The sequence below is a fragment of the Cervus canadensis genome, chromosome 24, assembly GCF_019320065.1.
Source record: "Cervus canadensis isolate Bull #8, Minnesota chromosome 24, ASM1932006v1, whole genome shotgun sequence".
NCBI classification, from domain to species: domain Eukaryota; kingdom Metazoa; phylum Chordata; class Mammalia; order Artiodactyla; family Cervidae; genus Cervus; species Cervus canadensis.
Window position 1 is genome coordinate 16,235,013 of NC_057409.1, and position 25,902 is coordinate 16,260,914.

Sequence of the window (25,902 nt, forward strand, 5' to 3'; positions counted from 1 at the left end):
CGTAGCCCCAGTGCCTGCTTGTTACAAATGACTATACAGCAAACCTGGAAACAAGCAAACTGCTCAGCCATAGGGGATAATGAAGCAAAATATGTCATATTCATTTGAAATATTTTATGGCCAATAATTGTTGCATGAACAAATGTAGGTTTTTGCCTGCTCTCCATAATCCCCTTTATGTGCATCTGTTTCTCTCCAGTGTTCTCTCTAGACAGGCGAAGAGGTCACTCAGACCTCCGAAGAGGCCCAAGCTGGACTGCCTGGCCTAGGGCTCCCCAGGAGTCCCCAGGGGTCTGGTCCCTGGGTTCCCAGGGAGACCAGAGGCTCTGAGTAACCAGACTAGATTTGTTTATATAAACAGGGTTGGAGCAAGGCTATGAAGAATGAATAAAGGCTTGGCAGCCAAAACTGCAGATAGTTCTTTTAAAAAGTCATCTAGAAAAAAAGGCTGGTGGCATCTTAAACTGTGATACTCCTTCCCAACAAAGGGCCTGGGTTGCATTGAGAGGCTGCAGAAAAGACTGAGAGTCCTCTCTGGGTAGACACCCTGCCCCTTTCTGGTCCTTTCCTTCAGAATCAACACTGGCCAACACCAGGCTTCTCCTAGATAAAGGTTGTAAGTGCCTTGGAGACCCTGAGAAACGTGGAGGGGAAGAGGGAGACTTGACTTCTGTCCTTTCAAAAAATCCCCCAAAGATGAATAATGAAGAGAGAAATGCTTTACAGTATGAACGTTTTATTTTGACTTCTTAAATACGTACATCTTTCGGTGCAGTTCATCAAAACAAAGCTTAGGAAAATAAATCCCCGCCTCCTTTAGCCCGGACTTACGCTGGGTACCCGGTCCTGTGGCCGCCGGGGGTGACCGGCCGGCGCAGGGGCTCCGGGCCACCCCACTGCACGCCAGCTGCCCCCCTCCGCCTTGCCTTCCCCGTGTTGGTCATGATCTGGAGGAAGCAAAGAGGAAACAGGGCTGGAGAGGTCATCTGGCTGAGAGCAGACCACACATTCTAACTCACTGTATTTAATACATTCATCTATAGGAATAAGAGACTTCGCAACAAGCGAGGAAGGGTCATGACATAGATTATTCAGATAAACAGAAAATTTCAGGAAAAATCCCTTTAGCTTGCATATTATACCACCTAGCAGTATAAATTAAAAAAAAAAATCAAACCATGGAAAAAGGGGAAGAAAAGAGTTGAATATAGTAACTTATCGCATCTCTGGAGTATACTGACTTTTGAAAGTGAGAAGGGAAAAAAAAAAGATGGACAGATTTGGTTTCATAAAAAATTAACATTTCCGTATATACAGTATTTGAATGATAAACCAAATTAACAGGTAAAACAATGAACTGGGAAGAAATATTTGCAGCACAGTTAACAGATTAAAGGTTAAGATTTTCATTAGATAAAGAATTCTTATAAATCAGTTAAGTAAAACACTGTACAGATAATAGGGCAAAGATTTCAAATAGCCAAGTCACAAAATTAAAAGTATCACCAGGCAAGAGAAGAAAAACATCATCAACTTTACAAGTAACTAGAAACTACAACTTTACAAAAACCCGTATCATTCTTAAATTATTAAATGAGTGACAATTAAAGAAATGACCCCATCCGCTTCTGGCAACAGTTTAAGATGTCAGTGGCACGGAAATTAGAGACAGTGCTTTTGGAAAGTAATTTGGCATTTTATACCAAGAGTCACTGAAATGTTCATACCCTTGAGTGTTAAACCCTAGAGTGTTAGTTGCTCAGTCATGTCCAACTCTTTGTGACCTCACAGACTGTAACCTGCCAGGGTTCTCTCTCCATGGGATTCTCCAGGCAAGAATACTGGAGTGGGTTGCCATTCCCTTCTCCAGGGGATCTTCCGGACCCAGGGATAGAACCTGGTCTCGTGCACTGCAGGCAGATTCTTTACCGTCTGAGCCACCAAGAAAGCCCCTAGAAGAAGACTCCAAAATATGGAAGATGTTAAATAAAGCTGTTTGTTACAAAATCACTGTAGAGTAAAACTGGAACAATCTGTCTAGTAATAGGGGAACAATGAAGGAAAATGTGGCATATTCATTTGAAATATTACATGGCCATTTACAAGGATAAAGACTAGGTTATGAAGAAAAATGTTTATTTAAAACATTGTAAGTCAGGTTATAAATGGTACATAAATGATGCTAAAAGTAAACAAAAAGACTGGAAGGAAAGGAACAATAATGCTTATAGTGGCCACACAGGACAGTGAACCAAGAATAATTTTTTCTATTTTCTGTAACATAGCTATGTTAATAATTAAGAAAATTTGTTTAAAAAAGAAATCACTTTTTTGGTGAAATCTGAATGAAGTCTGTGGACTGTGCCAACATCGACCCCCTACATGCTACAGTTACCACTGGGGATGCTGGGTGAAGGGTGTCTAGCACTTCTCTACTACTTTTTCAACTTCCTGTGAATCTATAATTATTTACAAATAAAATGTAAAAAAAAAAAACCCACAAAAAACAGAAGGATTTCCCTGGTGGTCCAGTGGCTAAGACTCTGTGCTCCCAATGCAGGGAGTCTGGGTTCAATCCCCAGTTAGGGAACTAGATCCCACATGAGGCAACTAGAAGAGTTCACATGCCACAACTTAAGATCCCATGTGCTACAACTAAGACCCAGCGTGGGCAAAGAAACAAATAATTATTTTTTAAAAATCAGAAAATATATGAATGGGAGTTACATCTTTGATTTCTTGATTTTTGCTTGAAAGTTATTTGGGTCTATCAAGTATTTGAGGTTCAGTTCAGTTCAGTTCAGTCGCTCAGTGGTGTCCAACTCTTTGCGACCGCATGGACTGCAGCACACCAGGCCTCCCTGCCCATCACCGACTCCCAGAGTTTACTCAAACTCATGCCCATTGAGTTGGTGATGCCATCCAACCATCTCATCCTCTGTCATCCCCTTCTCCTCCCACCTTCAATCTTTCCCAGCATCAGGGTCTTTTCCAATGAGTCAGTTCTTCGCATCAGGTGGCCAAAGTACTGGAGTTTCAGCTTCAACATCAGTCCTTCCAATGAATGTTCAGGACTGATCTCCTTCAGGATGGACTGGATGGATCTCCTTGCTGTCCAAGGGACTCTCAAGAGTCTTCTCCAACACCACAGTTCAGAAACATCAATTCTTCGGTGCTCAGCTTTCTTTATATATATATTTTTAAAATTTGAGGTAGGAATAAGAAAAAAAGCCCAGTTTCCAGTGGGAGGGAATCACCAGGTCTCAGCTGTGCTGTGGGGACAGCCAGCAGCTGGAGGGGCGGGCAGGGCAGGGTGGTGAGGGGTGGGGGACGGGGAGGGGGAGAAAGGCAGGGGAGAGGAGATGGGAGGCCTCCACCCTTGTGGAGGAAACGATGGGCCATAAGGTTCCCAAGTAAGAACCAGCGCAGCTTCATCTCCCTTGTCCTGTGAAATACGCAAAAGAAGGCTATCCTACCTGCCATCACTAACACTGCCCTCCTCTGTCCGCTGCTCCTCCCATTTCCCTTCTGACCTGCTGTCCTCGTCATCAGGGTAGGTTCCTTAAGTCCGAAATTCAGGGGTACCTTAGGATCCCCTGGGCCTTCTCTCTCCCCCTCCCTTATGCCAGTCGGACACCTGGGCCCTTCCACGGGAGCTAGGAGAGGAAGGCTCGGGCTTAAGCGCTGGGAGAGGGTGATGGCGAGCATGTGGGTCACCCAGCCCACGCCTCCTCCCTGCTCCAGTCCTTCCCAGGTCACCCTTCCAACCGCTTCCTCAGGAGAGAGAACACAGCACGTACTCGTGTTTCAACCTTTGGAAACACCCACCCACCACACCATCTCCCTAAAACTTCACAGGCCTAAGAGATGACCTAAGGTGGGTGGTATTTGTCCTCTGCAGTGGATGAGGAAGGGGCTTCCCAGGTGGCACTACTGGTAAAGACCCCGCCTGCCAATGCAGGAGACATAAGAGATGCAAGTTCCATCCCTGTGTCAGGAAGATCCCCTGGAGGAGGGCATGGCAACCCATTCCAGTATTCTTGCCTGGAGAATCCCATGGACAGAAGAGCCTGACAAGCTACAGTCTGGAGGGTCGAAAAGAGTCAGACACGACTGAAGTGACTTAGCATGCACGCACCCATGCACTGGATGAGGAAACTGGGTCAGCCTGGGGGCAGAGTCACCCGGTGTGTCGTCACAAGGCCTGAGGAAGGGTCCTTGGTGAAGAGGGTGGTATGAGGGCCCAGAATGACTGCCTTAGGTGCTGGGTGTCTCAGAGGAGTCCAGAGGGCTTGTTTCCTGTTCACCTCACAACCCCCTGTGCTTGTGGGGAGCTCCAGGGTCTTCTCTGGGTGCCTCGGCTGCAAAGGAGCCTTTTGGGGATGGAAAGGTCTTAAAGCATATCTGTCTATACTGAGTTCCACAGAAATGCTTCAGGGGGTGCTGGGAGAGAAGGGAAAGGGTTCCCAACAACCACCCTACCCATCACAGAACTCAGCATCCATCTGGGTTACACATGGAGATGCTGTCTGAAAAAATGTTCTGCTACAAAAAAAAAAAAAATAGAGCATATTTAACCACACACACACACACACAAACTCCAAAATGCAGCATGTGATTTAGCTGAATGTAATTTGTTCTGTCAATCCTAAAGGAAATCAACTCTGAATATTCATTGGAAGGGCTGATGCTGAAGCTCCAATACTTTGGCCACCTGATGCAAAGAGCTGACTCACTGGAAAAGACCCTCATGCTGGGAAAAATTGAAGGCAACAAAAGGGCAGCAGAGGATGAGATGGCTGGATGGTATTGATGATTCAATGGACAGGAGTTTGAGCAAACTCCAGGAGATAGTGAAGGAGAGGGAAGCCCGGCGTGCTGCAGTCCATGGGGTCACAAAGAGTTGGACATGACTGAGTGACTGAATAACAACAACAATTTGTTCTGTAGCAAAAGATGGTCAACACATATCAATTTAGGTAAAAAAAATTTCCCAGTACTAGTTTTTGAGTATTGGTGAAATCACTTAAAGCAATTAGGCATGTTATAAACAGTATGCATTTTTGTAAGAAAATACAGGCACACAATACATCTGTCTATCTATACACACAGAGAAAGTCCTGGAAGCTGAAGGAGACACTGCTAGCTGTCCACTCAATACTCATTCTCTCTTTCTTGACCAACAGCCCTCTGATTTTGCTGGCCCAGAAATGTGTCTACTTAAAAATACCTTTCCAGACCCCCTTGCAGCTAGAGGCCATGGAAACCACCTCTGACCAGTAAGCAGTAAATGAAGGTCTCCAGATGGAGCTTTGGAACCCTAGCAATGTGTTCAAACAGTCACGTTTTTGTAAAATTTGCAAAAGTAGCAAGTTTTAATTGTAGTCACTTAAGAGTACTGTTTCTTTCTACTCCAACTTCTGTTGTTATTCCTCCCCACACAGTGTTAGAAGGGCCAAAGACAATTTGGAACTTAGCTAAGGGGGCGCTGAACCCAGGTGACATACAATTTGGGTTTAATGAAAAATACCATTCTCGGTCGCTTCTGTGCATAGCCAAATGATGGTGAGCTGTCCTGGTGTAGAAGTGACTACAAGGAATTCCCCAGGTCATCAGAGTATTTATGAAGAGTCTGTGTGCAAGGAAACTTGAAATGTCCCTAGTCTTCCATTTTCAGAAGTTTGAGGAAGGTTTTCTCAAATTTAATAGAAGTCCTAAAAATTTACACAGCATTACCAAAAACTAAATGTGAAGTTGAGAGAAAAATTTCTAATCTCTCAATAATAAATAAAATTTCTTTTCTTTCACTGTAGAAAATATTACAAACTTCTCACATATGTAGAAGCAATCAAAGAGCATAAAACAAAAAATATCCAGAAAGAAAACGATGAAGCATGTGTGGAGTCCTGCCCCAAGGCCACAGGTGCAAAATCTTGCACCAAGGCCTCAGAGCGGAGCTCAGAACCCAGGTCCCTTCTGGCTGACTGAGCCCCTTCGTAACCATTGCCAAAAGCCCCAGTGATCATCACCATCAGGCTTCCTGACCTCAAATTAGGCAAAGACCACCCCGGTAGTCACCCTACAGTGTCCTAACCAGTCACCTAATGCCAACCTTCCAGCAGGAATTTTCTTTGCTTAGAGGCTATAAAAGGTGACTACTAACCCACGAAAACTGTCAACTCTCCCTGGTCTGTCAGGAGGTTGGTCCACTGCACTTGCAGTGCCCACATTATCTCTGCTCTTTGTTCTTAATAAAATTACTCCCTTCTGAAATGCTGCGTCTGGAAATTCTTTTCCAACCCATGTGGATTACCTCAACAGCATGTGGCAAGCCACTAGTTAATAAAACATTATTTTTCTGTTGCTGGTACCTGTCATTTTTTTTTTCCTTTACCTACTTAAAAAAGTGAACTACAGTTGATTTACAATGTTGTGTTAGTTTTAGGCATACAGTAAAGTGATTCGGTTATACATATATCGATTCCTTTTTAGATTCTTTTCCTATAGGTTATTATTATAAGGTGCTGAGTCTAGTTCCCCGTGCCATATGGTAGGTCCTTGTTGGTTATTGATTTGTCAGTTCTTAAAATTTGAATTTGCAATTTATTTCTCTCATGCTCACTCTGGATATTCACTTTAATACCTAAACTTTCTATGCTGTTGTTTTACAGAAGGCCTCCACAACCCTGTGACTAGGGGGCCCACAAAACCTGGATGCTCCCTTCTCCCTGACAGTCTGGGTGAAGGAAGGCGACAGATGAGCCTTGGGTCTGGTAAGGCTGGATTCCTGGCTCTTTGCAGTTGAGCTCAATTCCAACTGACAAAGGAAAGATAAGACACAGAGATAAATGGGAGCAGAACAGAGGGAGCAGTGGTTGTCGCTGGGCAGACAGAATTATTACGGTGGCTGTTTACGCTGTGTTTACTTTTGGCTTTTCAGTAATAAGTATGTACTTCATTTGTAATCAGAAAAAGGAATCCCAGAAACAAACTGAAAAAGAAAAAGGACTTGGAATCTTTGGGGGTTGGGGATCTTCCCCCTGCTCATTTGGTTGTGTTTTCATAGAACATGGATTTTAAGTTAGTTCCAACTGATTTTTCAACCATCAGGGTGGGGCAGAGCATAAATAACGGTGGAAAAGTGAGTAGAAAGCCCCCCAGGGACTTCCCTGGTGGTTCAGTGGCTAAGACTCGGCACTCCCAATGCAGGGGGCCTGGGTTCAATCTCTGGTCAGGGAATTAGATCCCACGTGCCGCAACTAAAGATCCTGCATACTGCAACTAACAGCAGACACAGTCAAATAAATAAATACTAACAAGACAAAACAAAAAACCCAAAGTGAAGACAAATTTGAGAAAAAGAAAACTTGGAAACTACAGCCCTTCCCTTCCTGGTTTTGGTTTTGACTGAGTAAGACAGGGTCAGCTGCAGGCGCCCCAGCTTCTGTCCTGTCTCTGGGGGGCTGGGCCCTGCCCCTTGGCCAGCTGTACCCACTTCCCGTGTGGTGGCCCATTCACCTGGAGGTCTACACACGTGGCAGTGTGTTTCAAGGCGCAGACTCTGGCTGCAGAAGCACTAAGGGTTATAGTAAAGATGCAGATTCCCAGGGCCAGGGCCACACACTCAGTCTCTCTGGGGGTGGGGCCAGGACTCCTGCTTTAGCCAGCTCTTTAAGAGAACTCTGGAAAACTAAATGAACTTGGGGGGATAAAACAGAGTGGAAAGGGAGAAATTAGCATTGACAACAGGCATCCCCCCCGAAAACTGAGCCTATACTTAAAAATTGTTGCTGTTGCTTCAATTTCAAGAAAAGCTATGACAAACCTAGACAGCATATTAAAAAGCAGAGACTTCACTTTGCCAGCAAAGGTCCGTTCAGTCAAAGCTACAGTTTTTCTAGCAGTCATGTACAGATGTGAGAGTTGTACCATAAACAAGGTTGAGTGCCAAAGAACTGATGCTTTCAAACTATGGTGCTTCTCTCAGAAGACTCTTGAGAGTCCCTTATAGAGCAAGGAAATCAAACCAGTCAATCCTAAAGGAAATCAATCCTGAATATTCATTAGAAGGACTGATGCTGAAGCTGAAGCTCTAATACTTTGGCCACCTGATGTGAAGAGCCAACTCACTGAAAAAGCCCCTGATGCTGGCAAAGATTGAGGGCAGGAGGAGAAGGGGAGGACAGAGGACGAGATGGTTGGATGGCATCATCGACTCAATGAACATGAGTTTGAGGACGCTCCGGGAGATGGGAAAGGACAGGGAAGCCTGGCGTGCTGCAGTCCACGGGGTCTCAAAGAGTCTGACATGACTTAGCGACTGAATAACAACAGCATTAGACCATAAAATAACTTTGAATATTTTATACAGTCAGAGACTCAACACTTTCAAACACAGTTCACTGGAAAATCAACAGCTCTCCCAGAAGACGGCTTAGCAGTAACGAGCAAGCAGGCTCAAATAACATTTCAGCATGTTCCTCAACCTTTCTCAACCTCAGCTTCCTCATTTATAACATGCAATGCGAGCAGAATTCACCCCAGGATTAAATAAATGCAATCAAACGTGTGAAGTAGTCAGCACAGGACTTGGCCCAGGACGCATGCCCAACTAATTTAAGACATGCCTATGACTGTTGTTAAAAGTAACTGAACAATAGATTTAAACTTCAAAATAAAAACAAAAAAACTGAGATTCTATGAAAAATACCTACAGCCCTTTAATCAAGGTATTGAAGATATTTAAAATCAGGGCACTCTTTTTAGGAAGAATTAAGTGGCATAGTATGGATGATTCTGAATTAAGAATTATTAATTAAGACTTATTTAAGATTTATTTGGCATAGTATGAATGATTTTAAAAAATTTAGATATAACCAAGCATACAGAAGTTGGCAAGTCATCAATCTGCCCTGCTACTGAAGAAGAAACACAAAAGGCTGCTGTTCTTCACCAGAATTATGAGTAAAGGATACATTTGATGTGACCACTGCTATTCTCTGGGACTCTCTGAGCTCCCTGTGGTCACCAGTATTTTCAAGGCCCCCCGGGCTCTGCAGTGCTCAGTGCTGTCTGCTTGTCCTTGAAGGGGTGCGAACAGGCAGCGAGTGTGGCCTTGCAGGGTTCAGGGGTGCCCAGCAGTGCTCAGAAGGGAAGGAGCCATGAGTCCAGGAATCCTAGGAAAGGGCTCCCTTTCACTCTCAGAACACCCTGGGGGGCCACCCTCGCTGCACTCCATCCTTATCCCCAAACTAGCAGATTTTCAGTCACTGGTGTGTACAATAACCACTCCTGAGATTATGGTAAGGGGGTCCGGGGTGGGGCCTAGATTCTATGTGAACCCACATTCAATGGTCTGGGACTTTGAGAACCCTGGGCCAGCCGCACGGGAGGAGAACCATCAACGCCCTGATCACTTCTCCCTGTTATCTCCAGCCCTCATCAATAGCACAGATTTATCTGCTCTGTGTTCTCTTTTATAAACTTCTGGAAGATAACAGCCTGTGAGACTTTTCTAAGATTATGTGGTATGTTCAGCAAATGACTTGGGTTCAATAAAATCTTTTTGAATACAGTTTTCAAAAAATCAACATATTTCTACTGATCTTGATAGATCTACAATCTCCCTAGTACATCAGAATGGGAGGTACAAGTTGTGATTTGGGGGCACATTCCCTAGGGAAATGCAACTCCTGTCTCTGGCAGGTTCCCTCCTTTGGCACAAGCAGTTGGCAGCCCCCATGTGAACAAGCATACAGCGCCCCCCCACCCACCAACCCTCCCTAGTGGGAACCATCAGAACCCAAGGCGGGCAGGTGAGGTGAGCTGCAGTTGCTGGCCAGCTGCCAATTTCAAATCAGGACTGTGTCTGGGACTTCTCTGGTGGTTCAATGGCTAAGATTCTGTGCTCCCAGTACACAGGGCCTGGGGTTCGATCCCTGGTCAGGGAACTAGATCCCACATGCCACAACTAAGAGTTTACATATCACAATTAAGGATCCCAGATCCCACATGCTGCAACTAAAACCCGGCACAGCCAAATAAAAAAAAGAAAAAGACCGGGTGACTAACAGCAGCTAAGGAGATCTAAGGAACAAAGACAGCAAATAGGGAGTGTATTTATAACCTCAGCAATTACTGCTCGACAGTAAGTTTTCTAGTAAGACTTTAAACTGCTTCTACAGGGGATCCTTTGGTGATCGGGCCCAGTGGGTGGCATGGTGGCCACCCACAGGTCTGTCCAGGTACTAACCCCAGGAACCTGTGCATGTGGCCTGGTTTGGATAAAGAGTCTTTGCAAATTTTAGTTAAGCTGTTGCTGTTCTTCAGTTGCTAAGTCGTGTCTGCCTCTCTGTGACCCCATGGGGTCTGTATCCTAGATTACCCTAAATCCAGAGACAAGTGTCATTATACGAGACAGAAGAGAACATAGGGACTTCCGTGGTGGTCCAGTGGCTATGACTTCCTGCTCCCAATACAGGGAGCCTGGGTTCGATCCCTGGTTAGGGAACTAGATCCTGAATATCACAACTAAAAAAAAAAGATTCCAAGTGTCACAACTAAGACCCAGCACAGGCAAATAAATAAAATTTTTTTTTTCAAAAAAGAGAAAGAACATAAAGAGAAGAGAAGAAGGTTATTGGAGATGGAGGCAGAGTATGGAGGTCCATAGCCACAAGTCAAGGAGGGCCTGCAGCCGTCAGAAGCTGCAAGAACCAGAAAGGTTGTGGGACAACTTGATTTTGGATTTCTGGCCTCCAGAACTGCGAGAGAACACATTTGTGTGATTTGAAGCCATCCAGTTTATTAGAAAACAAATACACTGGGGCTCCCCATCTCTGTACTGAGTTCTTTCTGTACCTCATTCTTTTTTCTTTTGTACCTCATTCTTAACACTCACGTTGCCACTGAAAAGAGACTGACACCGATGAGATAAACAAGCATGCATGCGACTTTTCTAAATATTTCCTTCCGGTAAAAAGAATAGTACCTATGCATTAAGGAGATTTAGAACTACAGACTGCAGTAAAGTGACACCATTTCCGGATGCCATTAAGTCGGGCCACTGGTTGATTTCAAAACTCTGTCCCTTTTGCGTCTTGCCAACCTGCATGATCCAGCTGGGAGTCACAGCATGTTCGGGGTCTTGTTTTTGTTGTTGCTGTTAAAAATCTTCAGTTAACAAGTTAACATCTTCAAGTTAACATCTCACCCATGGCATTTCATTGTGCAGAGGTGCTAAAAGCTATCAGGGGAGGGGCCATGGTGGGGTTTCTGTCTGAACATACCTGCTTGTGCGCTGGGAAGACCCAGCATCTGAGGGCTGTGTTCTCGACAGCTCCGCCACCACCCTCCAGAGAAGCCCCACCAGTGTGCCTTCTGCTTTTCTCACCATCTTGCTTTTCAACATGCACATCCTATCCAATGCAGCTCCGTCCTTCCTGACAAAGCCAGTGCCCTCTCAGATGTCAGGGCTCAACGACTTCCATCAACAGTTCGGAACCCAGGTGCCTCACTCCCCGCCCTTCTCGAGCACCTCCCCGCTTGACCTCCTTCTGCGGTCAGTTAGGGTCCTTTGATCCCTGAGTCGTTCTGAGGGGCAGTGGTGCTTGTCCGTGACTGGGGGCCAGTGGTCACCCAGCCTCCTAAGTCATCTCCCTTCTTGCATCCACTCTTGCCCCTCTACGTACCATTCTTCACAAAGCAGCCCGAGTGAAACAGAAGTTAATGTAGTAAAACATAAATCAAACTGAGTCACTCCCATGCTCTGCACCCTCCGACAACCTCCCAGCTCATGCAGGGTAAACTCCAAAACCCTCACCGACAACGCCCTCATGCCCAGCCCTTGGCTGTCCTCCAAACTCAAGTTCTGCCAGCATATACTGGCTCCAGCCGGGGGTCTCTGGAAATTCCATGAACAATGAGGTGACCAGGGAGACCAGTGCCCAGGGTGAGGTGATGAGGGCCTGGGTGGGGCAGCAAGGGGAAGCTTTCTGCTTCCGCCTGTCCCTGTGAAAGCTCATGCACCTGCACCTGCCATCTTTTTCCTTCCCAAGTCACTGTCTCTGCTTCAGTTGTTGAAAGCCTGGCTCCCAGCACCAACGCCGACCTGCCCAATCTGAGGAGACTTCAGGGTCCATGTAACTGAACCAGTCAACCACCAGCATCAGAATTTCAGGAGTCCCTTTTAAAGCCTTCATTCCCATGTGCTCAGCTGTCCGTCATGGGGCTTCATCTGAACTAGCCTCAATCTTTGCAACTGCTCCTCCTTTCAGATCTTAGCTTTGAGCACCCACTGCTCACTTGTGCACTCTTGGATCGAGGTTCCATCACACTGCCATCCTCTCCCAGCCAATCGGTAGCTCCCCCAATTCACACCTTCCCTGTGTGGTTGGTGGGTGTGACCAGAGGGTCCCACAGCAGCAGAGTCTTTGGGGAGCTCAGATCATGGCCCCTCACAAACCTGTGACTCCACAGGCCTCTCAAAGCTTCGAGTGACCACTTAACCCATCTAGAAAGATCTCTCCCTCCTGTTTTCCAGGGCACTGTTTTCTCCTGGTTCTCCTCAAGCCTCTCTGACTGTTCACTTTCTGTCCATCTCAGGGGCCACCCTTCTTCTTCCCCGACTCCTGACATGCTGGTGGGCCCTCTGTCCTCAGCCCCGTCCCCCTCCCTGTCCACCCTCTGCCTCAGTGGGTGACTTCATCTGGTCTGATGGTTTTGGCCATCCCTGTGTGCTGGTCCATCTAGTCAAGGCTATGGTTTTTCCAGTAGTCATGTATGGATGTGAGAGTTGGACTATAAAGAAAGTTGAGCGCTGAAGAATTGATGTATTTGAACTGTGGTGTTGGAGAAGACTCTTGAGAGTCCCTTGAACTGCAAGGAGATCAAATCAGTCAATCCTAAAGGAAATCAGTCTTGAATATTCATTGGAAGGACTGATGCTGAAGCTGAAACTCTAATACTTTGGCCACCTGATGTGAAGAACTGACTCCTTGGGAAATCCCCTGATGAAGGCAGGAGGAGAAGGGGACCATAGAGGATGAGATGGTTGGATGGCATCACTGACTAGACATGAATTTGAGCAAGCTTGGGGAGTTGATGATGGACAGGGAAGCCTGGCGTGCCACAGTCCAAGGGGTTGACAAAGAGTCGGACATAACTGAGCGACTGAACTGAACTGAACTGTGTGCTGATGACTGACAAATGTGCAGCAGCCTTCCCTTCTCATAGATGAGGCACAAGAAACCCAAGAAGCTAGACGGGTAAATGATAACTCTTAAGGATGGGCATGGGGCTTCCCAGGTGGTGCTAGTAGTAAAGAAGCTGACTGCCAATGCAGGAGACACAGATTTGATCCCTGGGTTAGGAAGATCCCCTGAAGGAGAGCATGGCAGGAATGCTTGGAGAAACCCATGGACAGGTGGGCTACAGTTCATAGGGTTGCAAAGAGCTGGACACGACTGAAGCGACTTAGCACGCATGCACACACAAAGATGAGCATACCTTCAGACATTATGAAGGCTCTAGAGTGTGCCTTTTAGCTATACTCTAACCGCTTTCTGCTTGCCAGCGGGTCTGGTTAGGATAATAACTAGGGCCACTGTGCCCTCTGCCCCTGGAAGCAAGTTGGTCACGATGGAACGTCTCACAAACACAGTATCATAACAGATCAAGCCAAATCCTCGTGTGTTACTGTAAACGGTAAGTCCATCAATGGCCCATCTCTCCTTTCTATTATGGGGTCCCCACTCCCTTCACATGGTACTTACTCCCAAGTACTCCGTGGTCAGAAGCTTCTCTCCTGAGAGCTCTCCAAGCTGGGGCTGGATCAGTTCGTCCTTGTCCAGATCGGCTTCCATAGTGTCATGGTCCTCCTGTTTCAAAGGAGACATGAAGTGAGAGCTCTGACCCCGCTGGCAAGTCCTCAGAGGGTGGCTCCCTGAGTGGGCACCTGTCGTGAAATGGGAAGGCCTTGGGTTGGCATTTCAAGGGTCTCAAGAGCAGAACGCCCTCGGCTCATGACCTCCATGAAGATGAAAAGGAAAATGCCAACCCACCTCTTTAAGAAGTCTCGTGCCTAATGACCCCTTCCATGACCACAGGTGAGAACAGATTCAACAAGATGCTATTGAATGGTCTCTCCTAGTTACAGTTCTCAAAATGTTTTTCTCTGTGAGGTCAAGACCATGTGAACCAGCGAGCCTACAAATAACTATTAAGCCCCTCCATACGCACAGGCATTACAGGGGATACAAAACTGTATATTATAGGCTTGTTCTTCTCATGAAATTTACAGTCTGTAAGTGAAAAGACTCAATAAAAAGATAAGAACTGTTCTGCTTCCAAGGAGTGGACATCTTTTCCCTTGTTGCTCCCACTAAGCAAAACCAAAAATACTGGACGTTATGTACCAAATAAACCTAGGAGACCCTGAAAGGTGGAGAGGAGGAGGCAGACTGGCTGGCTGTTCTGGGACACAAGGAATGAAAGGTGGTGAGTCCCCGGGTTTACTTTTGGCCTTAGGGAGTCTAGACTTCGTGATGAAGAAGGCGGCAATCCAGAAATGAGAATGGGAAGACAAACGCTTGCCCTCTCTAGCCAAAGAACCAGTAAAGGGGGGTGCCCAGTGTGCTGGGACTTTTAGACACTAAGCAGATACTGGAGCAAACACTGTCAAACGCGCCGCCCCCCCCCCCCCCGCCCCCGGCCACCGCCCCAACCAACCCCCAAGCACACCGGCAAGGGAGCTGAGACTTCTGCCCTCGTCAGGCTGTGATGTCACTGGGAGGGGGGGTGGTGACATCAGAGGACAAGTAGGGAGGGGGAGTTTCGACCCTGCTGGTGGTAATGAGCCATCCCCACACCCCAGCACCAGGGAGAGAAGAGACCTGGTGGAGAGCCTGGACTTCCACCCCCACTTGGCGGTAACTCCGCCAACGGGGGATGGGGTCAGAGGAGCCCTGATGAGACTCAGGATGTCCACCACTGCCTTGTTTCTCCATGCTCCTGCGGTGTCGGGGGGGAGGGGGCATGTGGGGAGCAGTAATGCGCTGTTCCTATGGCAGAAGCCTCCTAGGAATGGAGAACTCCCACCCGCGTTCTGCACTAACGAGGAGTCTCCTCCCCGCTTCCCCTCTACTGGGTCTCCACAGAGGCCAGGGGCAGAATCTGGACTTTTATGCACTTCTAACAGTAATGAAGAGGAGCCCCTGCTCCCCTGCCAGAGCAGTGTCAGAAGAAGCCAGATAAAACAGAAGATTCATATAAGACAAAAGTTTCATCACATGGTATCCAAAGTATTGGGGTTTAAATAAAAAAATCACTCATCATACCAGGCATCAGAGTGTTCTCAAACTGAATTAAGAGAAAAATGATAGATGCCAACATCAGGATACAGAGATGCTAAAATTATCTGAAAATATTTTAAAGGATCCATCATAAAAATGCTTCAGTGAGCAATCACAAACACTTTTGAAACAAATGAAAGAAACAGTCTTGGGACTTCCCTGGTGGTCCAGTGGCCAATACGCCGAGCTCCCAGGGCACCTGGGTTTGAACTGAGTCCCACATGCTGCAGCTAAAAAGATCCTGAATCCTGCAATAAAGATCAAAGACCCCATGTGCTGCAACTAAGACTCGGTGAAGCCAAATAAATAAATAAAAGTAAATATTAAAACAACAACAAAAAACCCCAGGAAGTCTCAAGAACATAGAAAAGGAAAAACAAAGTAAACCCAAAGCAAGCAAAATGAAGGCAACAACAGAGAGAAGAGCAGGAATCAGTGAAAAGAAAAACAGAAAAACAAGAGAGAAAATTGGTGAAACTAAAAGCTGGCTCTGAAAAGATGAATATAATTGTCAAACCTCTAGTGAGACTGACAAAGGAAAGAGACATAAGTTACTGATATCAGGTATGAAATAGAAGCTATCACTACAGACCTGCAGACATCAAAAGGGGTGGGAGGGAGGTTCAAGAGGGGGGGGGTATGTATATTTATGGCTGTTTCACATTGCTGTATGGCAGAAACCAATACAACATTGTAAAGCAATTATCCTCCAATTAAAAATAAATTTTAAAAAGGGATAATAGGGACTACTATGAGCAAGTGTACATAAATTTGACAATTTAGATAAGAAACACAAATTATTACACTCTCATAACCTGAGTAATCCTATAACTATTAAGAAAATTGAATTCATAATTTTAGAATCTCCCCCAAAGAAATATCCAGGCCCACATGGTTTCACTGGAGAATTCTATCAAACTTTTGAAAAAAAAAAGTAACATCACTTCATGGCAAATAGATGGGGAAACAATGTAAACAGTGACAGATTTTATTTTTATTTTATTTTTTAATTTATTTTTATTTTTTAAAATTTACTTATTTTAATTGGACGCTAATTACTTTACAATATTGTAGTGGTTTTTGCCATACATTGACATGAATCAGCCATGGGTGTACATGTGTTCCCATCCTGAACCCCTCTCCCACCTCCCTCCCCATCCCATCCCTCAGGGTCATCCCAGTGCACCAGCCCTGAGCACCCTGAGCATCGAACCTGGGCTGGCGATCTATTTCACATATGATAATATACATGTTTCAAAGCTATTCTCTCAAATCATCCTACCCTCGCCTTCTCCCACAGAGTCCAAAAGGCTGTTCTTTACATCTGTGTCTCTTGCTGTCTCGCACATATGGTCATCATTACCATCTTTCTAAATCCCGTATATATGCATTAGTATACTGTATTGGTGTTTTTCTTTCTGACTTACTTCACTCTGTATAATAGGTTTCAGTTTCATCCACCTCATTAGAACTGATTCAAATGCATTCTTTTTAATGGCTGAGTAATATTCCATTGTGAAAATGTACCACAGCTTTCTTATCCATTCGTCTGCTGACAGACATCTAGGTTGCTTCCATGTCCTGGCTATTAAAAATAGTGCTGTGATGAACATTGGGGTACACGTGTCTCTTTCAATTCTGGTTTCCTCAGTGTGTATGCCCAGCAGTGGGATTGCTGGGTCATATGGCAGTTCTATTTCCAGTTTTTTAAGGAATCTCCACACAGTTCTCCATAGTGGCTGTACGAGTTTGCATTCCCACCAACATTGTAAGAGGGTTCCCTTTTCGCCACACCCTCTCCAGCATTTATTGTTTGTAGACTTTTTGATACCAGCTATTCTGACTGGTCTGAGATGGTACCTCATTGTGATTTTGATTTGCATTTCTCTGATAATGAGTGATGTTGAGCATCTTTTCATGTGTTCGTTAGCCATCTGTATGTCTTCTTTGGAGAAATGTTTGTTTAGTTCTTGGGCCCATTTTTTGATTGGGTCGTTTATTTTTCTGGAATTGAGCTGCAGGAGTTGCTTGTATATTTTTGAGATTAACTCTTTGTCAGTTGTTTCATTTGCTATTATTTTCTCCCATTCTGAAGGCTGTCTTTTCATCCTGCTTATAGTTTCCTTCATTGTGCAAAAGCTTTTAAGTTTAATTAGGTCCCGTTTGTTTATTTTTGCTTTTATTTCCATTACTCTGGGAGGTGGGTCATAGAGGATCCTGCTGTGATTTATGTCAGAGAGTGTTTTGCCTATGTTTTCCTCTAGGAGTTTTATAGTTTCTAAAAATATGGAACGCTTCATAAATTTGCATGTCACCCTTGCGCAGGGGCCATGCTAATCTTCTCTGTACTGTTCCAATTTTGGAATGATATATGGAAGTATATGTGCTGCCAAAGCGAGCATGACAGATTTTATTTTCTTGGGCTCCAAAATCACTGCCGGTGGTAACTATAGCCATGAAATTAAAAGATGCTTGCTCATTGGAATAAAAGCTATGACCAACCTAGACAGCATATTTAAAAGCAGAGACATTACTTTGCCAACAAAGGTCTGTCTAGTCAAAGCTATGGTTTTTCCAGTAGTCATGTATGGATGTGAGAGTTGGACTATGAAGAAAGCTGAGTGCCGAAGAATTGATGCTTTTGAAGTACGGTGTTGGAGAAGACTCTTGAGAGTCCCCTGGACTGCAAGGGGATCAAACCAGTCAATCCTAAAGGAAATCAGTCCTGAATATTCATTGGAAGGACTCATGCTGAAGCTGAAACTCCAATACTTTGGCCACCTAATGCAAAGAACTGACTCCTTGGAAAAGACCCTGATGCTGGGAAAGATTGAGGGCAGGAGGAGAAGGGGATGACAGAGGATGAGATGGTTGGATGGCATCACTGACTGGATGGACGTGAGTTTGAGCAAGCTCCGGGAGCAGATGATGGCCAGGGAAGCCTGGCGTGCTACAGTCCATGGCAGTGCAAAGAGTCAGTCAGGACTGAGTGAATGAACTGAACTAAACATTTATTCTACACAATGTTCTCCAGAAAACAGAAGAGGAAGAAATATTTCCTAATTCATTTTATGAAGCTAGCATTACCCTGGTACCAAAACTAGACAATGATAGTATCTTCATAAAAGGAAGTGTGTGGATGTATGCTCAGTCATGTCCAACTCTTTGTGACTCCATTGACCGTAGTCTGCCAGGCTTCTCTGTCCATGGGATTTTCCTGGCAAGGATACTTGAGTGGGTTGCCATTTCCTTCTCCAGGGGATCTTCCTAGCCGAGGGATTGAATCTGCAACCCCTGTGCCTCCTGTATTGGTAGGCAGATTCTTTACCACTTGAGCCACCTGGTTAGAAATACTTGGGTATAAATCTAACCAAATACGTATAGGACTTGTATGCTGAGAACTACAAAACACTAAAGAAAGAAATAAAAAAGGTTTAAATAAATGGAAAGACAAATGTTGTTCATGAATTAGAAACCCAACATAGAACTTTCCCTAGTGGTCCAGTGATTAAGAATCCGTCTTGCAATGCAGGGGATGCAAGTTTGATCCCTGGTTTGGGAACTAAGATCCCACACGTGGAGGAGCAACTAAGCCCATGCCTGCAACTACAGAGCCCAAGCGCTCTGGGACCTGCACACCACAGCTAGAGACATGCTATGCATGATGCAACAAAGATCTCATCTGCTGCAGCTAAGAACTGACACAGTCAAATAAATAAATACATATTAAAAAAAGAAACCCAACATAGTTAAAATGTCAATTCTCCCCAAGTTGATATATAAGTTTCATGTAGTTTCTGTAAAAATCCCAGCAGGATTTTTCTGTAGATGGACCCAAGACTATTCTAAAATTTATATGGAAGGACAAAGGAAGTCAAATAGCTAAGATAATTTTGAAAAAGAAGAATAAGGGAGAGGAATCAGTCTACTAGATTTCAGGACATTATTGTTGACAAAGAACACTGTCTGCCATTTCAGTTAATGAAGGATGTGTGTGTACCTAGTTACTAAGTTGGATTCAACTCCTGTGAGCCCATGGACTGTAGCCCACCAGGCTCTTTTGTCCATGGGATTTCCCAGGCAAGAATACTGGAGTGGGTTGCCATTTCCTTCTCCAGGGGATCTTCTTGACCCAGGGATTGAGCCCATGGCTCCAGCCACATCTCCTGCATTGCAGGTGGATTCTTGACTACTGAGTCACCGGGGAAGCCATCAGTGCTCATAGAGCTATCAGCCAGTGCAGCTGGTTCTACACAGTTAAGATGACTATCACAAGAGTAATTTCAATGTGTCCAGACACTTGCATCTTCCCAGACACAGAAAAATACTAAAATCATTAACTTGAGATGTCTGTTAAAACTTCTATTATAGCTGGCTCCTCTCTTATCTCTTTGGAACAGTTCTTCAGAGCTGTCTGAGATGCTGTCTCCCAGGCTATAGTCCTCAGTAAGGTCCCAAATAAAACATAACTCTTAACGTTTAGGCTGTGAATTTTTTTCCAGTTGACATTATGCATGTACTAGAATTAGGATTGATAATCTTGATATTGGCAGAGAGACAGACATACAGATCAACTGGACAGAACAGAGAACTCAAAACAGACCTACACAAATATGCCCAACTGATTTTTGACAAAGATGCAAAAGTAACTCAACAGAGGAAGGGCAGTCTTTTCAACAAGGAGTGCTAGAGCAACTGGATATGCACAGGGAAAAAAATGAACCTTACACTAATTCTCACACCTTATAATATAAAAAAATAACTCCAAATGGACCATGGACTTACATGTAAAACTATCAAATCATCAGGAAAAAAAAAAAAAACAGGAGAAAATCTTTTGAATCTATGGCAACGCAAAGAGTTCTTATACTTGAAGTACAAAGGGAAAATTTGATAAATGGGAGTTTTATTGAAATTTTAAAAGCTTTTGTTCTCTGAAAGACCCTGTTGAGAGGACAAAAAGAAAAGCTATAGACAGGAGAAAATATTTGGAAACCACATATCTGAAAAAGGACTAGTATCTAAATATATAAAATATATAAAGAACTCTTAAAACTCAACAGTAAGTCCCCCAAACAATCCAATTAGAAAATGGGCAAATATATGAAGAGATATTTCACTAAAGAGGACATGTGGATGACAAATAGGCACAAGAAAATGCTCAACATCATTCACCATTAGGAAAATGTAAATTAAAAACCACAATAAGTCACTCCATACCTATCAGAATGGCTAAGTTAAAAAATAGTAACAACATCAAATGCAGAGAAAGTAGATCTATTCCTAGTGGGAACACAAAACTGGTACAGCCACTCTGGAACACAGTTTGGCAGTTTCTTATAAAGCTAAACATGCAACTACTTATGACCCACAAGTATGCTCTTAGGCATTTATCCTAGAGAAATGGACACTTATTGTCACACAAAAATCTGTGTATGAATGTTCACAGCAGCTTTATCTGTAAAAACCAAAACCTGGGAACAACAGACATTCTGCCACAGGAGAATGTTAAACAAACTATGGTCCAGCCAAACCATGAGCTACTGACCACACACGCACCTGGATGAACCTCCAGTGAAATACCTTGTATGAAAAAAGCCAGACCTTAGTGGTTACATACTATGTGACTCCATTTACATAACATTCTCGAAACGACAACACTCTGGAAATGAACAGATTAGTGGTTGCCAGGGTTTAAGGAATAAATGGGGTGTGACTGTAAAAGGGATCCAGTGGTTATAGAAATCTTCTGGCTCTTGAATGCATCCGTGCTAATACCCTGGTGGTTGTTATACTGTGGTTTTGTATGATAGCAGTGGGTGGAACTGGGTAAAAGGTGTACAAGATTTTTCTCTATTATTATGTGAATCTACAATGATCTAAAAAAAAAAGTTTTCAAATATACAAAAAGAGAGGAGTTAAAAACAAAATAATAGTATATATGATAATAATAATAATAATATATATATGATGGTGTTGGAGAAGACTCTTGAGAGTCCCTTGGACTGCAAGAAGATCAAACCAGTTCATCCTAAAGGAAATCAGTCCTTGGAAGGACTGATGCTGAAGCTGAAACTCCAATTCTTTGCCCACCTGATGTGAAGAACTGACTCATTTGAAAAGTCCCTGATGCTTGGAAAGATTGAAGGCGGGAGGAGAAGGGGAAGACAGAGGATGAGATGGTTGGATGGCATCACCGACTCAATGGACATGAGTGTGAGTAAACTCTGGGAGCTGGTGATGGACAGGGAGGCCTGGTGTGCTGCAGTCCATGGGGTCTCAAAGAGTCAGACACGATTGAGCGACTGAACTGAATTGAACTGAGTAAATATGAACTGCATCTAATCAAATGCCAGCTGGCACTGGGGAAGCTGTGGTACTCTCCCCCATTCCAAGCCAGCACTTCAGAGACTACACTGTCCTCTGTAGGTTAAATTATAAAGATCCATACAAGACAGACCAGGGACTTCCCTGTGGTCCAGTGGTTAAGACTCCATGCTCCCAATGCAGGGGGTCCAGGTTTGACTCCTGGTCAGGGAACTAGATCCCATGTTTTGCAACTAAAGATCCCTCATGTAGCAACTAAGACCTGGGGCAGTCGAATAAATACATGAATTAAAATAAATTATAAATAAATAAATAATACAAAACAGACCAGACTGTCCTGTCCTGTCACCTGACCAAGGTAGAATCCAGGGAAAAAATGTGTCCGTGTGAGGGGAGCTGGCCTGCTGTGAAGTGAGGCCAGAGGAAGGAAGGGGCCCTGGAGGGGCAGCAGGCCTAGGGCCAGCCAGTCTCAGATCAGAGGGCTGCCCCAGGCCGGCATGCCTGGGTGACAAGGGTCCCTGACATCATCCAGCCAGTCCTTCTCCTGAGTCCTCACCCACTCAACAATGTGGAATTTGCTTCCTCTAAAACTTGCCAACAGGAAGAGGTAGCTCTGCTCTGCAAACCTAAGTAAATACCCATCCTTATTTCCAAGCTGATTCCTAGCCGTTTTGGTGAATGTGATTTATCTGAGTCAGTTTCCAAAGGACACCAAAGCCCCCAGTTCCTGTGAGGACTGCCTTTGCGGGGTTGGGACAGGGAGGCTGTTCCAGGGCGCACCCGTGTCTCCACAGGTCTCTTCACCACACGGTCAGTCAGCGCCACCTGCCACCACCAGACCCTGTCACCCTGGGGTGGGGCGGGGCGGGGGAGGCTGTCTTAGGAAAAGGGGATTCGACTTATCCTAGGTGGCCCCCAGAGCAGACCAGAACCAGCAGACTCAGGAAGGTTCCAGTCCACCCCGGAGCGTGTCCTCGCCCTCCGCGCTGTCTCGCTTGCCGTGGGGGCTGCTGAGGAAACGCTACCTGCTCCAGCTTACGTGTGAGCGCGGAGGAAGCCATGTGCGTTTCCACAGCACTTCACCTCAGCTCTCACAGGGACTCCGTGGGGGTTCCTTTCATGACACCTGCTCTGTGTGATGTGGAACCTGAGCTGGAGAGGAGTGATAAGCCCACAGGGAGAGCCTGGTCTGGAGGGGTAGGTCTCTAAGCTCGGGGCAGCCCCCTTCCGCCCAGAACTTTCTGACTCCACGACCCGGGTCCCTGAAGAGAAGCCTGTTTCCAGGGAGGCACAGGCTGGACCTCAGTGCCCAGTGGAGATTGAGCACAACGGGGCAGAGAGGGGAGAGGAGGGCCAAGGACTGGATCCACACACCCCCCCCCACCCCCCATTCCTCTCCCAATCCCCCCACCCCACTTGTCCCACCCCCCCAAACCCCCCAACCCCACCCCTGCCCCATCTCGTCCTCTCTCTTTCCATCCATCCTGTCTCATCACGGATGGAGAACCCATTCTTGACTGAACTGGAACACCAGGTTCATGGTCATTCAGCCCCTTGTCCTGATCATTTTCCACGCAAGGGCTACTGCCTTCTTTTGCTGTTCACCTGAGTTGGCAACTCTGCCAAGTGTGGTGTACCCACCATCCTGAAATTTCACTCGGGGTTCCTTAAAGGTAATGCTATGTGAGGCCCTACCTGAGGTCAGGTCTGGGACAGCCAGGTAAGGTTTTACTGCTGCCTGGGCTTCAAGTTAAGCTTTACTTAAAACACCAGCATCTTGGTGATCAAATAGTATGTACACTATATGACTATTTTAGGAAAATGACTGCTCTTTGTGGACGATAGCACTGGGCTCTGTGGTCAGAGTGAATGGCTAAGGGTGCTGGGCGGTGGAGTAGGATTTCATTTCTTTTCTAGGGAATGAAGCCGTGGAGGCACCAGCTGGCAACGGGCATGTGACTCACAGTTTCACAGAGGTATTGGTGATACACCACTTCCCTGCCAGGATGAAATAGGAGACCTTAAGAAACAAAACAAACGTCCACATTCCATTTCAATGAAAAATAAAAGGTCAATGGCTAAGCTTAATCAACACTAGCAAAAGTATTTCTCTACTCTGGACAACAAGTACATATGTAAGACATTCACTTGCAAATACACAAACTAACAAACATATTCTCAATCATAAGTTAAAGCCTTACTTACTAACTTCTTGTTGATGTCTGACAGAAAACAGCAAAATTCTGTAAAGTGATTATTCTTCTTAAAAATAAATTAATTAAAAAACAAATCAGTTAGAGATTCACTGAGATATTCAATTTTTTAAAAAAATTAAAACAAATTGATTTTTTTTTAAATTAAAAGTACTTCATAGTTAAATTCACTGATAATTGATAAACTTTGGAAAACACAGGATAGTTTCTATATTTTGGCTCCATAATATATATGGTAATAGAAGTTAACTTAAGTCACAGTGTCATATGCAAGTGTGGGGCCCAAGGAAGAACCAGGGCACCTCAGCCAGTCTGCTTCCATCTGGAGACTGCTTCTTCTGCCACAGTTTTTCTATTGCCAACATACAGGCAAATACACTGGGTGCTTTCAAGAATATCACATTAGTGTCAGATGCAGAAATGTTAGAAAATGGATGTGAAAGTCATTATTAAATGGACAGCTCCTGGTTAAGAGAGCTAGTAGTGAGGCTCTGATTAGACTTGATTCTTATCAGTGCCTGAACTTCTCCCTCCAGCAAATGAGATAATTTAAAATCCTCCCTTCAAAATCAGGACTTACTGATTAAGAAAATTTCTTAAGTTTTCCATATACTATGTAGACAAAAACAAGTCACTGTCATGGTTTTTCTAAGAAACACTGATATCAGCAAAAAGGAAACGGAGGCATCGTCAAGACTCCTGATACATAAAGAACAGAAGGAAAACGAGCTGTACTCAATGAACTGGAAGGTGCCATTAAACAGGGTTGTTGCGTCACTGAGTATTCTCTGCGACCCCATGGACTGCAGCCTGCCAGGCTCCTCAGTGCATGGTATTTCCCAGGCAAGAATACTGGAGGGGGTTGCCATCTCCTTCTCCAGGGGATCTTCCTGATCCAGGGATCAAATCCGCATCTCCTGCATTGGCAGGCAGATTCTTTACCACTGAGCCACCAGGGAAGCCCTTTAACTTCAATACTTCAATACTTCAAGAGCTTAATTCAATACTAGTCTGTTTCCAGCGACACTTGGGAAACTAGATACAGAGGGAGGTTCGGGAAGGCAGAGGAAATCACGAGATGTGGTGGGAAACGTAAAGAGAGAGCCCATAAAACTGATGCCTGCTGATAGCAGGGCACTGGGTCCACCTGTGCCGCTGGGGCCAAGTGGGTGGAAACCACTGAGGATGTGTCAGAATATTCTGAAACAGGCACACCTAGGAGACACTCAGGGATGATCTTACAGCTTCAGCCTTCTCTCTGGGACAGGAGAGACTACTTTTCACCAGTTTCCCCCGATTTAAGTGGGTTTCACTTGTGTAGAAACAGCACACTGCCAGCTTTCCCCAGCTGCTTGTGAATTCCAAACGATGCATATTTTGCAATCTACTCTGTGAAGTAAGCAGGTGATGGATAAGGAGCTCTTGAAGAATAAATGCCTCATTAGGGTGGGTTTTAAATACCATTGTCGGGAGGAATTTTACTAAAATTACTGGTCTTTATGTACTTGGGCAGAATGCATCAGATTACTAAAGGGAGAGCCCAAGGATAACTGATCACGTCAAGAAATTAAGAATGCCTCAATAAAAAAGGCACTTGAGCTGAGATGAATTTAGATGCTCTAATACGAAGCTTCCCCATAGTGGCTCGGTGATCTTATGACACTACAAGATTCTTAACTGAAGGCTTTAGATACATAATACTCCAGACAAACCAGATTCTAAGCAGTTGGCCTGAAAGCAAAACTAAGGTTGACCACTAAATGCATTTGAAAACTCAGATTCTTGCAGATACAATGCAGAGCGCAGAATGTATTCAAGTGGTTTTACATATGACAAGCGAAAGTATCGAGTGTGTTTTCCACTTGAAATAATTATAGGACTTCTAGCAGCAGTTTAAACTTGAGATACCTTCTCAGAACCCTGAATTGGAAATCTTGCTCTTTGTAAAAATAAGGGAAAAACACTCCACATGGGAGAGAAAGGGTGGACCAAGGTGACCAGGTAGGCAGTGT

At 44.8% G+C, this 25,902-nt stretch overlaps 1 protein-coding gene and 2 non-coding genes across 4 annotated transcripts in view; 1 reads left to right on the forward strand and 2 right to left on the reverse strand.

The window, feature by feature from the left end:
* The window catches only part of ARMC9 (armadillo repeat containing 9), a 172,458-nt gene that overhangs the window by 24,434 nt on the left and 122,122 nt on the right, over positions 1-25,902 (reverse strand). For both annotated transcript variants that reach the window (XM_043444550.1, XM_043444551.1), the window contains exons 20-21: positions 13,773-13,877; positions 832-947 (exon numbers count right to left, since the gene is read on the reverse strand). In XM_043444550.1, coding sequence (XP_043300485.1) covers positions 832-947; positions 13,773-13,877 — 221 coding nt within the window. The remainder of the gene's footprint in view (positions 1-831; positions 948-13,772; positions 13,878-25,902) is intronic.
* TRNAG-CCC lies at positions 2,518-2,590 on the forward strand. The gene has a single exon. It is a non-coding gene; the product is annotated as a tRNA-Gly (tRNA).
* Positions 17,631-17,733, reverse strand: LOC122426985. Its single transcript, XR_006265328.1, has one exon. It is a non-coding gene; the product is annotated as a U6 spliceosomal RNA (small nuclear RNA).